This window comes from Mauremys reevesii, linkage group 18 (genome assembly GCF_016161935.1).
Source record: "Mauremys reevesii isolate NIE-2019 linkage group 18, ASM1616193v1, whole genome shotgun sequence".
Classification (NCBI taxonomy): domain Eukaryota; kingdom Metazoa; phylum Chordata; order Testudines; family Geoemydidae; genus Mauremys; species Mauremys reevesii.
In genome coordinates this window covers 2,753,554-2,768,184 of record NC_052640.1, presented here as the reverse complement: position 1 = coordinate 2,768,184, position 14,631 = coordinate 2,753,554, and the positions used below count along the sequence as shown (strand labels likewise).

At 38.3% G+C, this 14,631-nt stretch overlaps 1 protein-coding gene across 2 annotated transcripts in view; it reads left to right on the top strand.

The window, feature by feature from the left end:
• The window catches only part of GRK3 (G protein-coupled receptor kinase 3), a 121,700-nt gene that overhangs the window by 68,757 nt on the left and 38,312 nt on the right, over positions 1 to 14,631 (top strand). For both annotated transcript variants that reach the window (XM_039505208.1, XM_039505209.1), the window contains 6 exons: positions 5,016 to 5,117; positions 5,862 to 5,936; positions 8,472 to 8,533; positions 9,689 to 9,740; positions 10,461 to 10,552; positions 14,148 to 14,247. In XM_039505208.1, the coding sequence (XP_039361142.1) occupies positions 5,016 to 5,117; positions 5,862 to 5,936; positions 8,472 to 8,533; positions 9,689 to 9,740; positions 10,461 to 10,552; positions 14,148 to 14,247 (483 nt within the window). The remainder of the gene's footprint in view (positions 1 to 5,015; positions 5,118 to 5,861; positions 5,937 to 8,471; positions 8,534 to 9,688; positions 9,741 to 10,460; positions 10,553 to 14,147; positions 14,248 to 14,631) is intronic.

The following is a 14,631-nucleotide window of genomic DNA, read 5'->3' as shown; positions in this document are numbered from 1 at the left end:
GATGAAGCTGGTATTGTCCTTCCATGACTGCCTCAAAAGAGAACTTTCAAAATAGGATAATAACTAGCAAAGTCATTAATCATAGAATATCAGGGTTGGAAGGGACCTCAGGAGGTCATCTTGTCCAACCCCCTGCTCAAAGCAGGACCAACCCCAACTAAACCATCCCAGACAGGGCTTTGTCAATTTAATGTTAAGTGATTGCTTCTTCCTAAGCTGTTGTTGGTCTAAAGATAAATGCTTAGAACTCCAAAATTGCTCATTTGAGTTAAGAAATGTTATGCATTGTAAAGAGGGATACTGAATACATTTTTCTATGATTTCCATCTGTTTATACATTTAAGAAATTACTGTAGTATCTAACCAAGAAAGCAGTTTGTATAGATACTATTTAGAAACATGAGTTATTGCATGTCACTTATTTATCTTTGAAACAATTTGAAGTTGCACTTTAAGGGTTAGAAAAACATGGCCTAAAAATATTTTAAAAGTCTTGTTACATATTTTTAGAAAAGTCCCCTTTAGATATTTTAAAAAGAGACTTGCTGTATTTCCTACAGTAAAGTATTATGTTTGAAAGCTTTGAAATGTTTATATATTTGATTTACTTACCACATTTTTCAGGTAGAATAATTTGAATAAATTGTTACATAAAAATTATCCCTAGATGTAAAAAGGCTCCATGCTGAAGGGATCTCGTATGTTATTGCAATGTGAGTCACGATCGTGCGTTTATCTGGATGAGTGATTCATCCAGATCTGTCAAAAATCATTTTTTAGGTGCTTGGTAACTTAAGCATTCTAATTTCAGCATTTGAAAAGATATATTGTCAGATAGGATTTCTGAAGGGGAGCTGTGGTATTTCAGTCTGCCAGAGGACTATCATATATGAATCAGTATTACCACCATATTTATGGGACAGTACAGTAACTCATGAGGGAGCTGTTATTACTATATATCAGTTATCAGATAAACCATGACAGTTTGTGAGCTCTGCCCACCATCATGTTCCTTTTGGCTCTGTGTAGAAGTGTTCTATTAAATAAACCTGTAAAATTAGCTGAATTTGTATGCCATCCATGATCTGATATTAAAAAGTGTCTTCTTACATCATTTTGCTTGCCTGCAATAGAGTCAGGATATTCTTGATGACACATTCTCATTTCCCTAGATGGAAAGAAAGGAGGTAGTTGGCCCAGCACTGTTGAATTGGTTTACCATTTTGTGACTCAATGTGGCATTTATTCTTAGACAATTGCTGCAGAGAGGCTAATGTTGGCCAATAATAAGAGTTGACAGTGTTTGTGCTACACTTTCCCAATCCTTCAGGGTTCCGATTCAACCTTAGAACATGTTTAAAAACTCTGAAGTGGTTATAAAATTTTATCATCATGCACAGGTTTAGGAGGAAAGCTCTTCAGAACTCCCATCACAAGAACATATTCTTCACTCTGACAAGGATTTATTCCAACAAGCTATTTGAATTTTATCCCCTTGAAGAGTGCGTGTTGTTTAATCTGTGTAGATGGAGTGCAACAAATTCTACTTGAATTTTGCAAGGCTTCTGTGAAGAGCATGGGAATTATCTTTATTAATTATTATTGTTATATTTCTATATCTGTGTATCTAGCTTTAGTGATTGCTTTGTGGGCTAAAAGATAAGTAAAGGGTAACTCCTACAGGAACTCCCAAACAATTTGTAGACGGAATTCAATTGCTTGGTGCTCAAAACGACAATCTCAGGAATAGCAAAAAGTCCTGTAGCACCTTATAGACTAACAGACGTTTTGGAGCATGAGCTTTCGTGGGTGAATACCCACTTCGTCGGATGCATGTGGGTATTCACCCACGAAAGCTCATGCTCCAAAATGTCTGTTAGTCTATAAGGTGCCACAGGACTTTTTGCTGCTTTTACAGATCCAGACTAACATGGCTCCCCCTCTGATACTTACTCTCAGGAATGCACCGTTTAAAGTTATCCTCTGGAGAAATGTATAAGCTAGTTTGATCAGTTTCAGGGGCCCTACTCAAAATCCCAGGACATCTTCAAGCAGGAACTCTGAACAAAGGGACTTTGGAATGAATAAAAAGAACCTGTGACTTGAGAGATACAGAATGGAACATCAGACTGTCTGAGAGGCAGCAGTTACAGGGGCAACCTGTCTCACCCAGCCCAGTGCTTGGCGGGCCTGGGTTAAGTGGAACCTTCTTAAACTCGCAAGGGAAGTCTAGGCTTAGGTAAGACTATGTGTTTAGGCTTTTCTTATTTTTAACCTGGTACTCTAATTGCTACGGGTCTTTGGATTCATAGTATGTTTGTGTCACTGTAATCAGACTCTGGTCACAAGCTCCAAATACAGTTAGAGCTGTGTCATTATAACAGTTGGTAAAAATGGGGACTGTAGCCAGAGACCCATTTTAAGCATGGGATGAATTGTGAAATTCCACCCTGAGAAAAAGGTAGTTACTTGTAGTGGTGCACTTGAGAGGGACTGCAAAGGGTCTAAATTGCTGCTTGCCCTGTAACCATGACAGCTTCCAAAAGAAAAATGTGTTCCGAAATGGCAGCAAAACATACCCTTCTGTGTCCTTCAGTTTTATATCTCCTGAACTACTTGCTTTCTCTTAAATCTGGATTACCTTTTCCACTTGTTAAAGTGGTGATCACAGAGCCTTGTTTTTTTCCCCACCTGTATGAAAGCTTTTTCCAGAGTCTGGTCCATGTGTTCTCTCCAGGTGGAGACTCACCAACTCCAGCCTGCCCAACGTTAGTCTCAATGACAGATGTGTGACTGGGCACCACATCATCTGTGCAGCCTTTACTTTGTAGGTCTGGAAGTCCAGGAAACCATAGTGCTCTGTTCCTTCTTAAAGAGGCTTTGAAAAGGGCCAGATTGAGTCTCAGCCCTGGAGTGCTTTGATTTCCTTGATTCACAAGCTGATGGATGGATCCAGTGCAAATCAGCATTCTCGGTGCTTCATTTGTATCCTGGTTCTTCACAGAATGAAGTGGAGGAGGTTCAGTAGATCAAAACTAAAGCCGTCCTTCGGGGATATTAAACTATCTCTTTCTTTTCCTTCTTCTCCATGCCCTAGTAGGAGTCTTGCCAGTAATCCTCCCATTGAAAGATTTGCATTGATAAACTCTTCTTCAGAACAGAATGGATCTGAGGTCTTTCGGGGTTGGCCTCGCTGTCATGAGACAAAGTCTGAGGTTCATCCTAACAGAACCTATATCTTATGCCTCCTCCCTGGCTTTCTTACTGCTTTGGTAGAGCAAAACCTATTTGTAAGTCCCCGTGGTTATCTGTTGCTCTCACCTAGATTTATCCTTATATACTATCTCTTCTGTGAGAGTGCTCAAGTGGATGTTCCCAAATTTGTTATGACCTAGTCTGTTCCTGTATCACAGAATGAGCATTAAGACTCTTATCTGCCATGTCTAAAGCAGTTTTTAGACCTTGATGAGGCAATAATCTCATCTCTTTATGCAGCACTAATGCTGCTTACTCACTAAACAAAAGTCGTAGAAATTGCAGTGAATTTGTAAACCAGTCATTCTTATATTTCTTACAATATTCTCAAATATCTTAACCTAAATTCTGTTGTTCTAACTACAGATTTAATGTGGTTAATTAAATTATAAACACTATGCTGGAAGCAAGTTTACTTAAATTTCCTTTGCAACTGGTGGTGTAGTGGTCTATAGTAAACAAGATCAAACTCAAGATCCTTCTGTGAAGGGGCCACTAGAAATTCCTGAAATAGGTCATTTTTTCCAGCAGATATTGATAATACAGTATCTCCTCTTAAGAGAACGTCAGTGCAGTAGTCTCTTCCTCATAAAAGTTGTTTTCCACACTCAGTATTTTAAAAAGCTGATGTAAACACAGAAGTCTTTTTTCCATGGTAACTGATTAGAAAATTATATAACTGATTCAGCTCAGCCCATTGAGAGGCCTGAATGCTGCCCCAAACCCCAGTCTGCTAACAAACACTAGGAAATCACATTTGTTTTAAAAAATAGCACAGTATCTCAGTAGTTCTATTCTGTAAAAATGGGATTGCAAGGACTGTAAAATGAGATTACACTCTTACTACTGTCATAACAGGGAATGCACTTGTTATCTATATTAAACCTGTTGAACCCCTAATGTGTTTTATCCAGTTCTCTCAGTACTTGCACTCAGGACTCTGGCATAAAATTAGAAGTTAATTTTCTTCAGAGTTACAGACGAGCTACGTATGAACTCTGATGTGTCCAATATCAGTATTTCTAGTTAGAGATCTTCATTAGACAAGGTGATCTGATCACTCACAAACTCCATCTCTAGTCTCCTTTGTTTTGTGGCACTTCCTACTTATAGGTGGTGTGTGTATTTGAATGTATACATATAATATTAAAGTGCTACTGCTAAGGCCTACAGCATAGACAGTGTTGCTCATTTGGCTTCCAGGCTGCTGGATCTACTTTATGCATATGCTCCAAATACATCTCAGAAATTGGGGATCAGCATTCATCATTGTAGGAGAACCAGGGTTGGTGCTCTGACTGGGTGGAGAAGGACAAAGAAGGCCTCCTCAAAAATGGTCAATCCATTACATATTCCTCTGCCTGTCCCACCCCAACCGCCAAGTCCATCAGTTCCATGATCATCTTTGCACAATTTACAGCCCAGCTAATGGTTTAGGAAGGAGTGTGCATATGTTTTTAATCCAGAATTTATAAATTTTCAAACAAAATTCTTCATACCCCATTTTAAGCACCACAGTCTGAAATCAAATTGGTTACTCCAATCAAAAGTTACAGGGGGATAGCAAATCTCTTCTTGGATTGGAATCCAGAAGTCATCCTTAACTATAGAATTGCAATGAGCACCTTCACAAATCCTGTCCTGAGAAAGGGATGAAGGGAATTAAGGTTTCTACCACAGTGAAGAATCTTTCTTTCCTTAAACAGTGTAAAGGTTTAGAAATAGGTTCATTGACTGATTCCTTTTCTTTCATATTACAGATAAAAGAATATGAAAAACTGGATTCTGAGGAGGAACGTCTTAGCAGAAGTCGGCAGATTTATGACACATACATAATGAAAGAGCTGCTGTCTTGCTCACATGTATGTATGCTGCAGTTTCACTCTATAATTTTGATATTTAAATATTTCCTTTGACTTTAAATTCTTTAAAATATTTAATAATGGAAGGATAGTGAATAGATGAAAGTCTGACAGGGAATTACACAAAACACAGCTCAAGGTGTGACAATAGCAGTATCTATTATGATAGCAGTGTCTACTAACTCAGTTGTTACTCTTTGTATAGCATAGCCTTATTTGAAAGAGTGGATAATCTACAATAATGACATGATTTGAGCCAGAGAGAAATTTATCCTGTTATTTAAGACCTTGAATCTGCAAGTGCTTATGCCCATGCTTTGCTTTACACATAATTCTGTTGAAGTGAATGGGAATACTCATGCCTGAAGGTAAGCATGTTCTGGGATGTAAGTGTACATTTTTCTTAAAACTTGTGGGACTACAAAGAAGCAGCTGGTGGTTTCATGTGTTCTGTGTTCCTGGTGCCTTGCAATTACTTGATGGATAGTCTCCACCATGCATGGCATGGTCTGTGATTTTTTTTTTTTTTTTGGCTTGGAAGTAGGGATTGGCATAACTTTCAAAGTGTTATGCAACAGGATGTTTAATAGACGCTAAGTTACTTTCATTTTGAAGTTTGCGTATTTTTCATATAAGCAACATTCCTTTTTAGTTGAAAACTTGTATTGTGACCTCAATAATTGAGAACTTAAATATCTCTTTTCCAGCTATTTGTCTAAAATCTTACTTTTTATTTTTCCAAAGCCGTTCTCAAAGAAAGCTGTAGATCATGTACAAACTCACCTTGCCAAGAAACAAGTGCCACCAAGTCTTTTTCAGGTGAGATGAAAGCACTCAGAATGTCCAGGTTTTATTTAATTATTTGAATGTAAGCAAATTCAGGAAACCTCCTTTATGTACATATTATAATTACAGTTGTGACAAGAATTGGATACTGTATTTCAGAAGTCGATGAAAACAAAATGATACAGGGAAAGATTTCTGTATATAATAATCAGAGAATGTTTCTAATTTCATTGTCTTTTTAAAGATAATAAAAATTGTGGATTAGTCGTCTTTAGCTAGAGGAGTCTGAGTACATTTTTGAAAATAGATTACTAACTGTTCTATAACTTTACTGACTGAAGGGGTCTAATATTAACATTTTGTTCCTGCTTTCCTCCAAAATCATATGGGAAACGTCTTAGAATGAACAATGATTACAGCTCGCTCTTTTTTGGTGAGATCAGTGGTTTTTATGCCTATGGTTGAGGAGTATCCCAGCAGACCAGCAGTGTTTGAAAGAAATCCTCATCTCTTGGGGGCTTGTGGTAGCAGGAGAGAGTCACCTTGGGCAGTCAGAGTTTGGGCATGCAGTCAAGCCATCTCCCCACCTGTGACTATTAATCTGCAAGGTGCTGAGAGCGCTGGTCCTAGTCCAGGAAAACATTTAAGGAGGCTCTTGAGTGTAAGCATGTGAGTAGGGAATGGGAATACATAAGGGCACTAAAGTTAAGCATGTACTTAAGTCTTTTTCTGGTTTGGGGTCAGAGTGCTCAGCAGCTTGCAGGACTTAGCCCTTAGTTTCTCTCACTGAGGGCTCCTTAGATAACTGTGACACTTTCATTCAAAATAGAAGAAATTCAGTTAAAAATATGTACCCAGTTTCAGTTAACCACTTGGTAGTGTTGCTTTTTCACACATTGTCCTAGAAATTCAGGTCACGCTCCATTTGGATCTATGCTTTCATATGCTGGTTCCAAGTGCATTCTAGGTAACCCAATTAGCAGAGTGTGAGGAATTTCACATAAACACTCTAAGTGAAAGTGGGCTGTAGTTGCTTTGCCAACCACTGGTAAATTACATTTTTTAAATATAATGTAGAATAAATCCCTTTTACATCAGGCCCTTATGCTTCCTTTCAACATAAATCAGGTCATGAAGTACAGAATTCAACTTCATGTTTCAGAAATATAAAAGCATAGCAATGCACACACTTTTCTGTTTAGTGGATCCTTTGCCTCTAGCTAACTTATATTATATAGCACCGTATTTTTGAGGTATATGAGTACATGGGTGGAGTTAGCAATATTGCAGTTTCACACGAGGGTTTTAGGTGTTGGTGTCAATTTATAGTTCTTTCATTATTCTAAATACAGTGGGAAATTACATTCCGAAAAATAGCTACTTCTCCTCCTCAGAAATTAGAGTACCTTTCTATAAAATGCTATAAATGTTTTAGAATTATAGGATTTCTATGTTCACAAATTTAGCACCAAAGTAAATCATGGATTTTGGTTTATTGGTTTAAAAAGTGCACCTTTTATGTTTTTTATTTATTCAAACAAATTGAAGGTGAAATAAGTATTTCTATATTACAGTTCTAACACAAACTGACCTAAGCAAGGACATTCAAACTGACCTAAGCAAGGACATAATTATATAAATTAAAGATGGAATTTTTGCTTTAATGCTGAATGCCCTGGCTTTTCGTTAATATGAACCTATGCAATGTGGCAGTGACTGCAGGTTTAAATTAATTTGCTGTACTTTTATAGTAATTGCATTTACTGTAGCATTTAAAGTACTGTTATATTAAACCTGCTTGATAGTCTTACTGTGTCAGTGGATTGTCTTTGATGTTAGAACCAGAGAGACTGACAAAGTGGTATCTATATTACGTGATTTGGATCTCATGTAACCACTGCTAATTGAGTTGGGATTTGAAATCATTGCCCACTATGTCAAACCAAGTAACGGTGCTCCTCTTTCAAATGTGCCACTTGTGAATTAAAGCTGCTGGTAGTAAGGTAGAGGAAATAAAGGAGAGGGAAGAGAGAAGCACTAATAAGGAAAGATTATCTTGGTGTTCCTGTGCTGGCTGGTCTTTGAGTTTCACAGCCTTCACCGTAATTTCTAAACTGTTATTTAATTTAAATAAATGAGAAGCAGTGTTTTCAGCCTGATAATTCTGATGATTCATCCATAAAGTTTCAATGCTCATTTCCTGTTGTTGGCCCATGGGCAAAGACTGCAAAATTCTCTCCAGTCCCTCCCAGGAAAATGCTAAGGCCGCTGATTCAGAAAAGCACTTGAGCAAATGCTTGTCTTTAGGGCAACTACAGAGGTTCTTAAAGTCAAGGCCATGCTGAAGTTCTCTGCTGGATCAGGCCATAAGCCAAGAAAGTCACCACGAAATATTGCAGTTACTTACAGCCCCTTTTCTGTGGGCATTGAGGATGCTCAACACAGTTGTTCTTGCCAGTGGGCGGTAAATGCTGGAGCCTAAACATGTAATTTATTTTCACTGGACAATATTGCACGTTCAGGTTATCATACATCGAAAAGTTAAATACAATTTTGTATCTTTTTTAGCCATACATAGAAGAAATTTGTGATAGTCTCCGAGGAAAACTATTTCAAAAATTTATGGAAAGGTACGAATCTACATACTATATGAACTACTGTGTAATCTCCTACAGTTAGACTGGTCCCTTGAGTATTATTGCAAAATAAGGCTAGAATTGTTTAGTTAATTAATAGTGTATTATCAGCAAGCTTTTCCAAAGAACTAGCCTTGCTACAGATATCATGTTAAGTATCAGGATAGCCCAGTATTGTATGCAGTGTAGTTGTGACAGAACTTGTAAGGATGTTAAGATGACACAGTTAGTGGACCACTCCACTGCATCGTGTAACAGTAATAACGGGCTTCTTACAGTTTGATCTTTTAAAAGTCTGAAAGTCTCTAACTCCATTCATTTGGGTGATACTCCTACAAATAAACGACAATATTATGGGGGTGAGCTATACGGCAATTCTAGTGTGTAGCCCAAACGGTTTACAACTAACAGTAACTGTCCTGTAAGGAAATGTAAGGTGGCAAATCCAGTTAATTTTACAGACCTGAATAGTGCTATTGACCTTAATGAGACTACTGGTGGGAGTAAAGTGCACAGGATTTGACCCCTAATCTACTGCTGACAAATGATATATCAGATTATGTAGCCAAAATAATGTCCTCAAAAGATCAGTTTTTCCTACCCTGAAAATAAACATCTTATAACTGATATAGCAGCAAAGGCAATTATCCTGTAACAACATTCAATAGTATTGACATCTTTATTTCAGGATAAAATAGGCTTACATTATTCCTCGGTGTATATTAAGGTTTATTAAAATTTGAAGTTACATTGCATACTTTCCAGTTTAATTATCTTGCTTGTGATACAGTTGAAATATTTTTTAAAATTTCCTGAAAATTGACTGTTAGAAACAGGGTCTAAAGGAAATTATGTAAATAAATATGGGTGCATTCGTAACTGAAGAGAGAAAATAATCAGATATATTTTATAACTCGTTATTAAACAAAACATATTGAGAGTGAGTTGCTAAGAAATAGTCTAAATTAAAATAAGCATAAAAGATGGCTAATGAATGAATTTTTTTAAATGGCAATTTTAATCTTCATAAATTACCTTGTGATGAATTTAATTTTCAAAACTAGAGTACTTGGCATTTTTCACAATACTTTCTGTAATTCTTTTGGATAACCTTTTAACTTAACTTTTTGAACTTTTTTTTTTTAACAGTGACAAGTTTACTAGATTTTGTCAATGGAAAAATGTAGAACTAAATATTCATGTAAGTAATTACATTTATCTTGTCAAAAGCCGATGTAGGAAAGAAAATGTGTTAGATTTTAAAGACTACTTCTCCTTAAAAGGCCTTAGTAAGAAGAACAATGAGTATTATTCTGATATGCTGTTCTATTCTTAGATGTACATAACCTCCCAGCACCATTAATGATTCCTCCCTGGCTACCCTCTCTGCCTGTCATGACTTAATAGCCTTGTGGTTTTGAAATAGGTAGTTACAGGAAACAGATAGTTTGAGCACTACTTTTCAGCAAGAGAAGCCAACTCAAGTACTATTCTGTCTCCCTCTGTTTTTTCCCTTCAAAAGTCAGACCTACTTGCATCCATTTGGTATATTCTTCGCCTCATCCCTTAGTTCTAAAGTGTTTTACTCCCACAATTTCTTTGTCTGCAAGGCAACGTTGCTCATGTAAGTTTCTGTCTTGGTTTCATCTCCACTTAAATCCTCAGCCATGCCTTCGTCTCCTGTCATCATGGCTGTTGTAAATACCATCTCTCTGACCTCCCCAGATTCTAGTGCTTGCAGACATAGGGGAGCATAAACAATAAGAGAGCTACTTTCTGAAAACAGGTAGAGAAACCATAAATCCAACAAATAAAGAACAAATATCCACTTTCATACATTCATGTCAAATGAATTTAGAGATTGTAAAGGGGAAAGGTTCTGGGCATTGGAAAATGAAATTTGTGTGTTTTGAATTCACAGCTGACCATGAATGACTTTAGTGTACACCGAATAATTGGGCGAGGGGGATTTGGTGAAGTATATGGTTGCAGAAAAGCAGACACTGGAAAAATGTAAGTCATATACTGTGTTTTAATGATAAATATAAACTCTAAATATATAAGGAAAAAAATCTCTGAATTTTTTACAACATCTCTGCAGAGCGGAATGATCATCTTAGATTGCATCATTAAATTGAGCAATAGAGTTTTTTGTCCTAGAGTCCAGTCAGTTGAAGAAGAGTTTGAATTTATGGAGTGGCTTAAAGCCTCATTGGAAGTTTGATTCTCCAAAATGCTGGACACTCAGGCCACAGTCTTGCAAAACACTTAAGCATATTCTTACTGAAAACACCCGTATGGTCCCTCTGAAGTCACAGGAGACTTCTCATGTGCTTAAAGTGAAGGGTGTGCTTAAGTACTTTGCTGGCTCAGGGCCAGGGGTGCTCAGCACATTTCAGGATTGAGCCCTGGGATAGAGATGTGTGGGCAGTTTAAGAATCCAGTGTCCTAAATCTATGTAATTAAAACTATTTACACTCTTGAGCCAGAGGGTTTGAAGGAAAAAAACAGCAGCAATGGTTTCTTCTAGTTGACAGTTGGTGCTCCATTGTTAGATTTGCAGCGAAAACACATTTGTGGGTTCAAGTTCCCAAATCAAACCCTTTGTTTTCTCCAGCACTGCCACTCACGCACAGCTCCTAATTTCTGCACAGAAAACCCCTGGCTATTAGTCACAATTCTCCCATCACATGGTCATCTTTGATTTTCTGGACATAGCATGGGTTTTCCACATGGTTCTGTCTACCTACTCTTGTACCCACTTGAACCCAGGGATCCTTCTTAGATGATTCCCACCTATCTGAACAGAACATTCCTGATCCCTGAGGTGCTGAGTATTTGTGGTTCCCTTGGGTTCAGTGGGAGTAGTGGGTGCTAAATACCTTTGAGATCCTGACTCTGAGCTATTAACAAGTGAAGGGTCCCTTGAAATGACTTTCACGTTTAATCTTTCTGCAGTGACTTTCACCTCAAGTATTTATTTCAATAATACTATTAATATCTTCATTCCTGTTGCAGTACTTTTGTGCACATATTGATTTATTCTTTTTTAGTTTGAGATTTATAAAATGGGCCTGCCATGTAGTCTGTAGGCCATACACAGAAATGTAAATGATGTCCATCTCTTTTGGACAAAAGCCACACTAAATAGGCTTCCACCTCAGAGATAGAGTTAGCATATTTGCCCAATCGCTTTCTCTGAAGAAGCCTGAATCCCTAAACTAAGGAACTCAGAACCAATAAGAGAAGCAAAAGATGTTCCTCCCCTTTCTCCTCCCCCCTCCCCCCAGTTTCCCTGAAGCGCAGAGGCATGAGAATAGAGAAAGGTAATGGGGGTAGAAGCAGAAAAGTCAGCCAAACTTTTCCAAACCTGACGTAAAGCTTTAGGTTAGGTTCATCTTTTGGGTAGAGGTTTGGGTTAGTTCTTACTTTATCCAAACCTGTTCACCCATCCCTAATCTAAATCCCATTCACTCTAGATGGCTGCCTCTGCTGCACTTATCTGTCTGCAAGGACTTTGAGAAGCCATCCCGCCAAGGTAAATGCCATTGGTGTTCCAGTAACCCAGAAACAGACACCTGAGGCTGCTTCCAAAGCAGCTGCTCCAAGAGCAGTGTAAACAGAAGCCAACTTAGTGTTAAAAGCAGCGTATCTTAGAAGAGAACATAGTGGTGCTATATCAGAATGGTGAGGTGAGATATTGACATCAACTAGCCTTATATGACCCCAGCTCATTTACCAAGATCAGTAGCCCCAAGGGACAATTAAGGGCTAATGTTAAAAAGGCTGTGCTAGAAGTAATTTAAAAACTTCCTAACGTAGCACGGAAAGCAAGGACAAGAGCATCTGTGGTAAATACACATTCCTGGCTTAGAAATGTAAAATGTGTGTACTCCATACACATGACCCAGCTCTTCTGGTGTTCTCTGGAGTACTGATGGTATGTGGTGGTTGCAAAGCAGGGCTGCTTTGAGGCCTTCTGTCTGCACAGAGCATGCGCACTCTGGATTGTTGATAAACATTTACATTATGCTGCAACTTGTATGGCACTTCTATAAAGAATATTTTTAAATGACACGCTGCTGGTTTGCCCTGAGAATTCTGGAGGAGCACTGAAGGGCCTGGGAGGTGGAGGGGCAGGGCAGTGACACTGTGCTTAATGAAACTCATTTCTGGTAAATGATGCAACATATGATCTCCTAGCACAGATGCTGACAGCCATATGGAGGAAAAGGTGCAGGATCCCGTTCATGCCCTTGGTCCAGTTGACCATGTCTCTTTGGAGACATGGAACACGGCTGGATGTGCTAGCCAGACCCCTTTGTACTTGGAGAACTAGGGTCACCATTCTGCCTTGGTCATCTGGGGTGCGGGGGATTTGGAATGAAGGGTCTCCCTACTTCTTCCTCCACTCTCTCTCAGCACACCTGAGCTGGATAAGCCAGAATCTAGTCTCGTATATATAGTGAACCCACTTTTCAGAGATACCAGGTTTGCACAAACCTTGGGCATACAGGAGCTCCCGGCATATCAGGAGATATAACTGCCTTTTAGTTTATTACAAGAGCTGCCTAAGTGTGTTGGGAATTGCTGAGTTGGCTGTGTGAGCATTTCTACAGACAAACATCCTGAGCCTTTTACCTGTGGTGCCACTGACAATTTTTAGCAGATTTCTATCAGATTCGTAGACTTGTTAGGATCCATGTCATTGTGCTCTTGTTATTCATTAAAACATTAAACACTCATGTTCCATGTCTAAAAATGCCATACAGTCATGATATAAGGTAAGGAAAGATAAATACAAAAGCCTTCTCTTGTATCTCTGACCATCTGTTATCTGTTGTGTAGTAGAAAACAAACCATTTTCCTTTTTTAAAAAATGTCTGAACCTAGCAGGCCTCTTCTGGGTAGAGGTGAAAGCACGGATTCATATGGAATCAAAATAGGGTCCATGTAAACATTCCTGTTAACTCATACTCCAAATATACTGTGGATATTTATCTAATCTGTGTTTTTATGATTCCCTGATCACGCTGGTGTCTGGATGCTGGCCACCTTAGACTTCGTTATTTAGGTATCCTAGGAAAACCTCTCTATTGGGAGATTGAAAATAATGTGTCAATGCTTGGAAGATGTTGGAGTAGATCTCTAGGGGTTTGTTTACACTGTACTCTGAGGTGCAATTGCAGCTCATGCAGACATACTTGCTCTAGCTTTAGCCATGCCAGCATGGCCAAAAATAGCACTGTAGATATGGTGGCACAGACTTCTGTGCAGGCCGTACAAACATGTACCTACTCGCAATGTTAGTCTGCTCTGAAGCCTGCATCCCTCCTCATCGATGCTGCTATTTTTATTCATGCTAGCCTGGGTCGAGCTAGCTTGGGTATGTTTATCCAAGCTGCAATCGCACCTGGGATTTCAGTATAGACATACCATCTGTCTAGATGCTACTTTGAGACTTCTGATATAGATGTAGGTCTTTAAAGACTCTGCTCAATATACTGTAAATATATCTATCTATATAGATGGCATGGATTGTTGGTGAAAAATGTTGAGGGTGGGGGACCTTTTCCAATATGCTTTTCTGAATTATTAATATTTTCAGGTATGCAATGAAATGTTTAGATAAGAAGAGGATCAAGATGAAGCAAGGAGAAACATTAGCCTTAAATGAAAGAATTATGCTGTCGCTAGTCAGTACTGGAGTAAGTATCCTGGAATTTTTTCTCCATCTTTTATAGTTATATTTTGCAAGTAGTATAAAAAATACTGTGTAGAATACATATTCCAATAATTCATTCATGTATGGTGTAGGGGAAGTCAAAGCAGACCAAAGGATAATGGTGTTAAGTGCCCAAAGGTCAAAAACAAAAACAAAACCCGAAACCAAACACAAATTAAATAACGATGATACCACCTAGTTCTTACATAGTGCTTTTCATCAATAATTCTCAAAGTGCCTAACAATCTTTAATGTACTGATCCTCTCAAAACATTAAATTAGCTTGTCCAGTTTTTCTGTTATTGCTTACTTCTGTTGTTTTGGTCCTTTGGCCCGAGAAGTAGAATTAACTGCCAAGTTTACATAG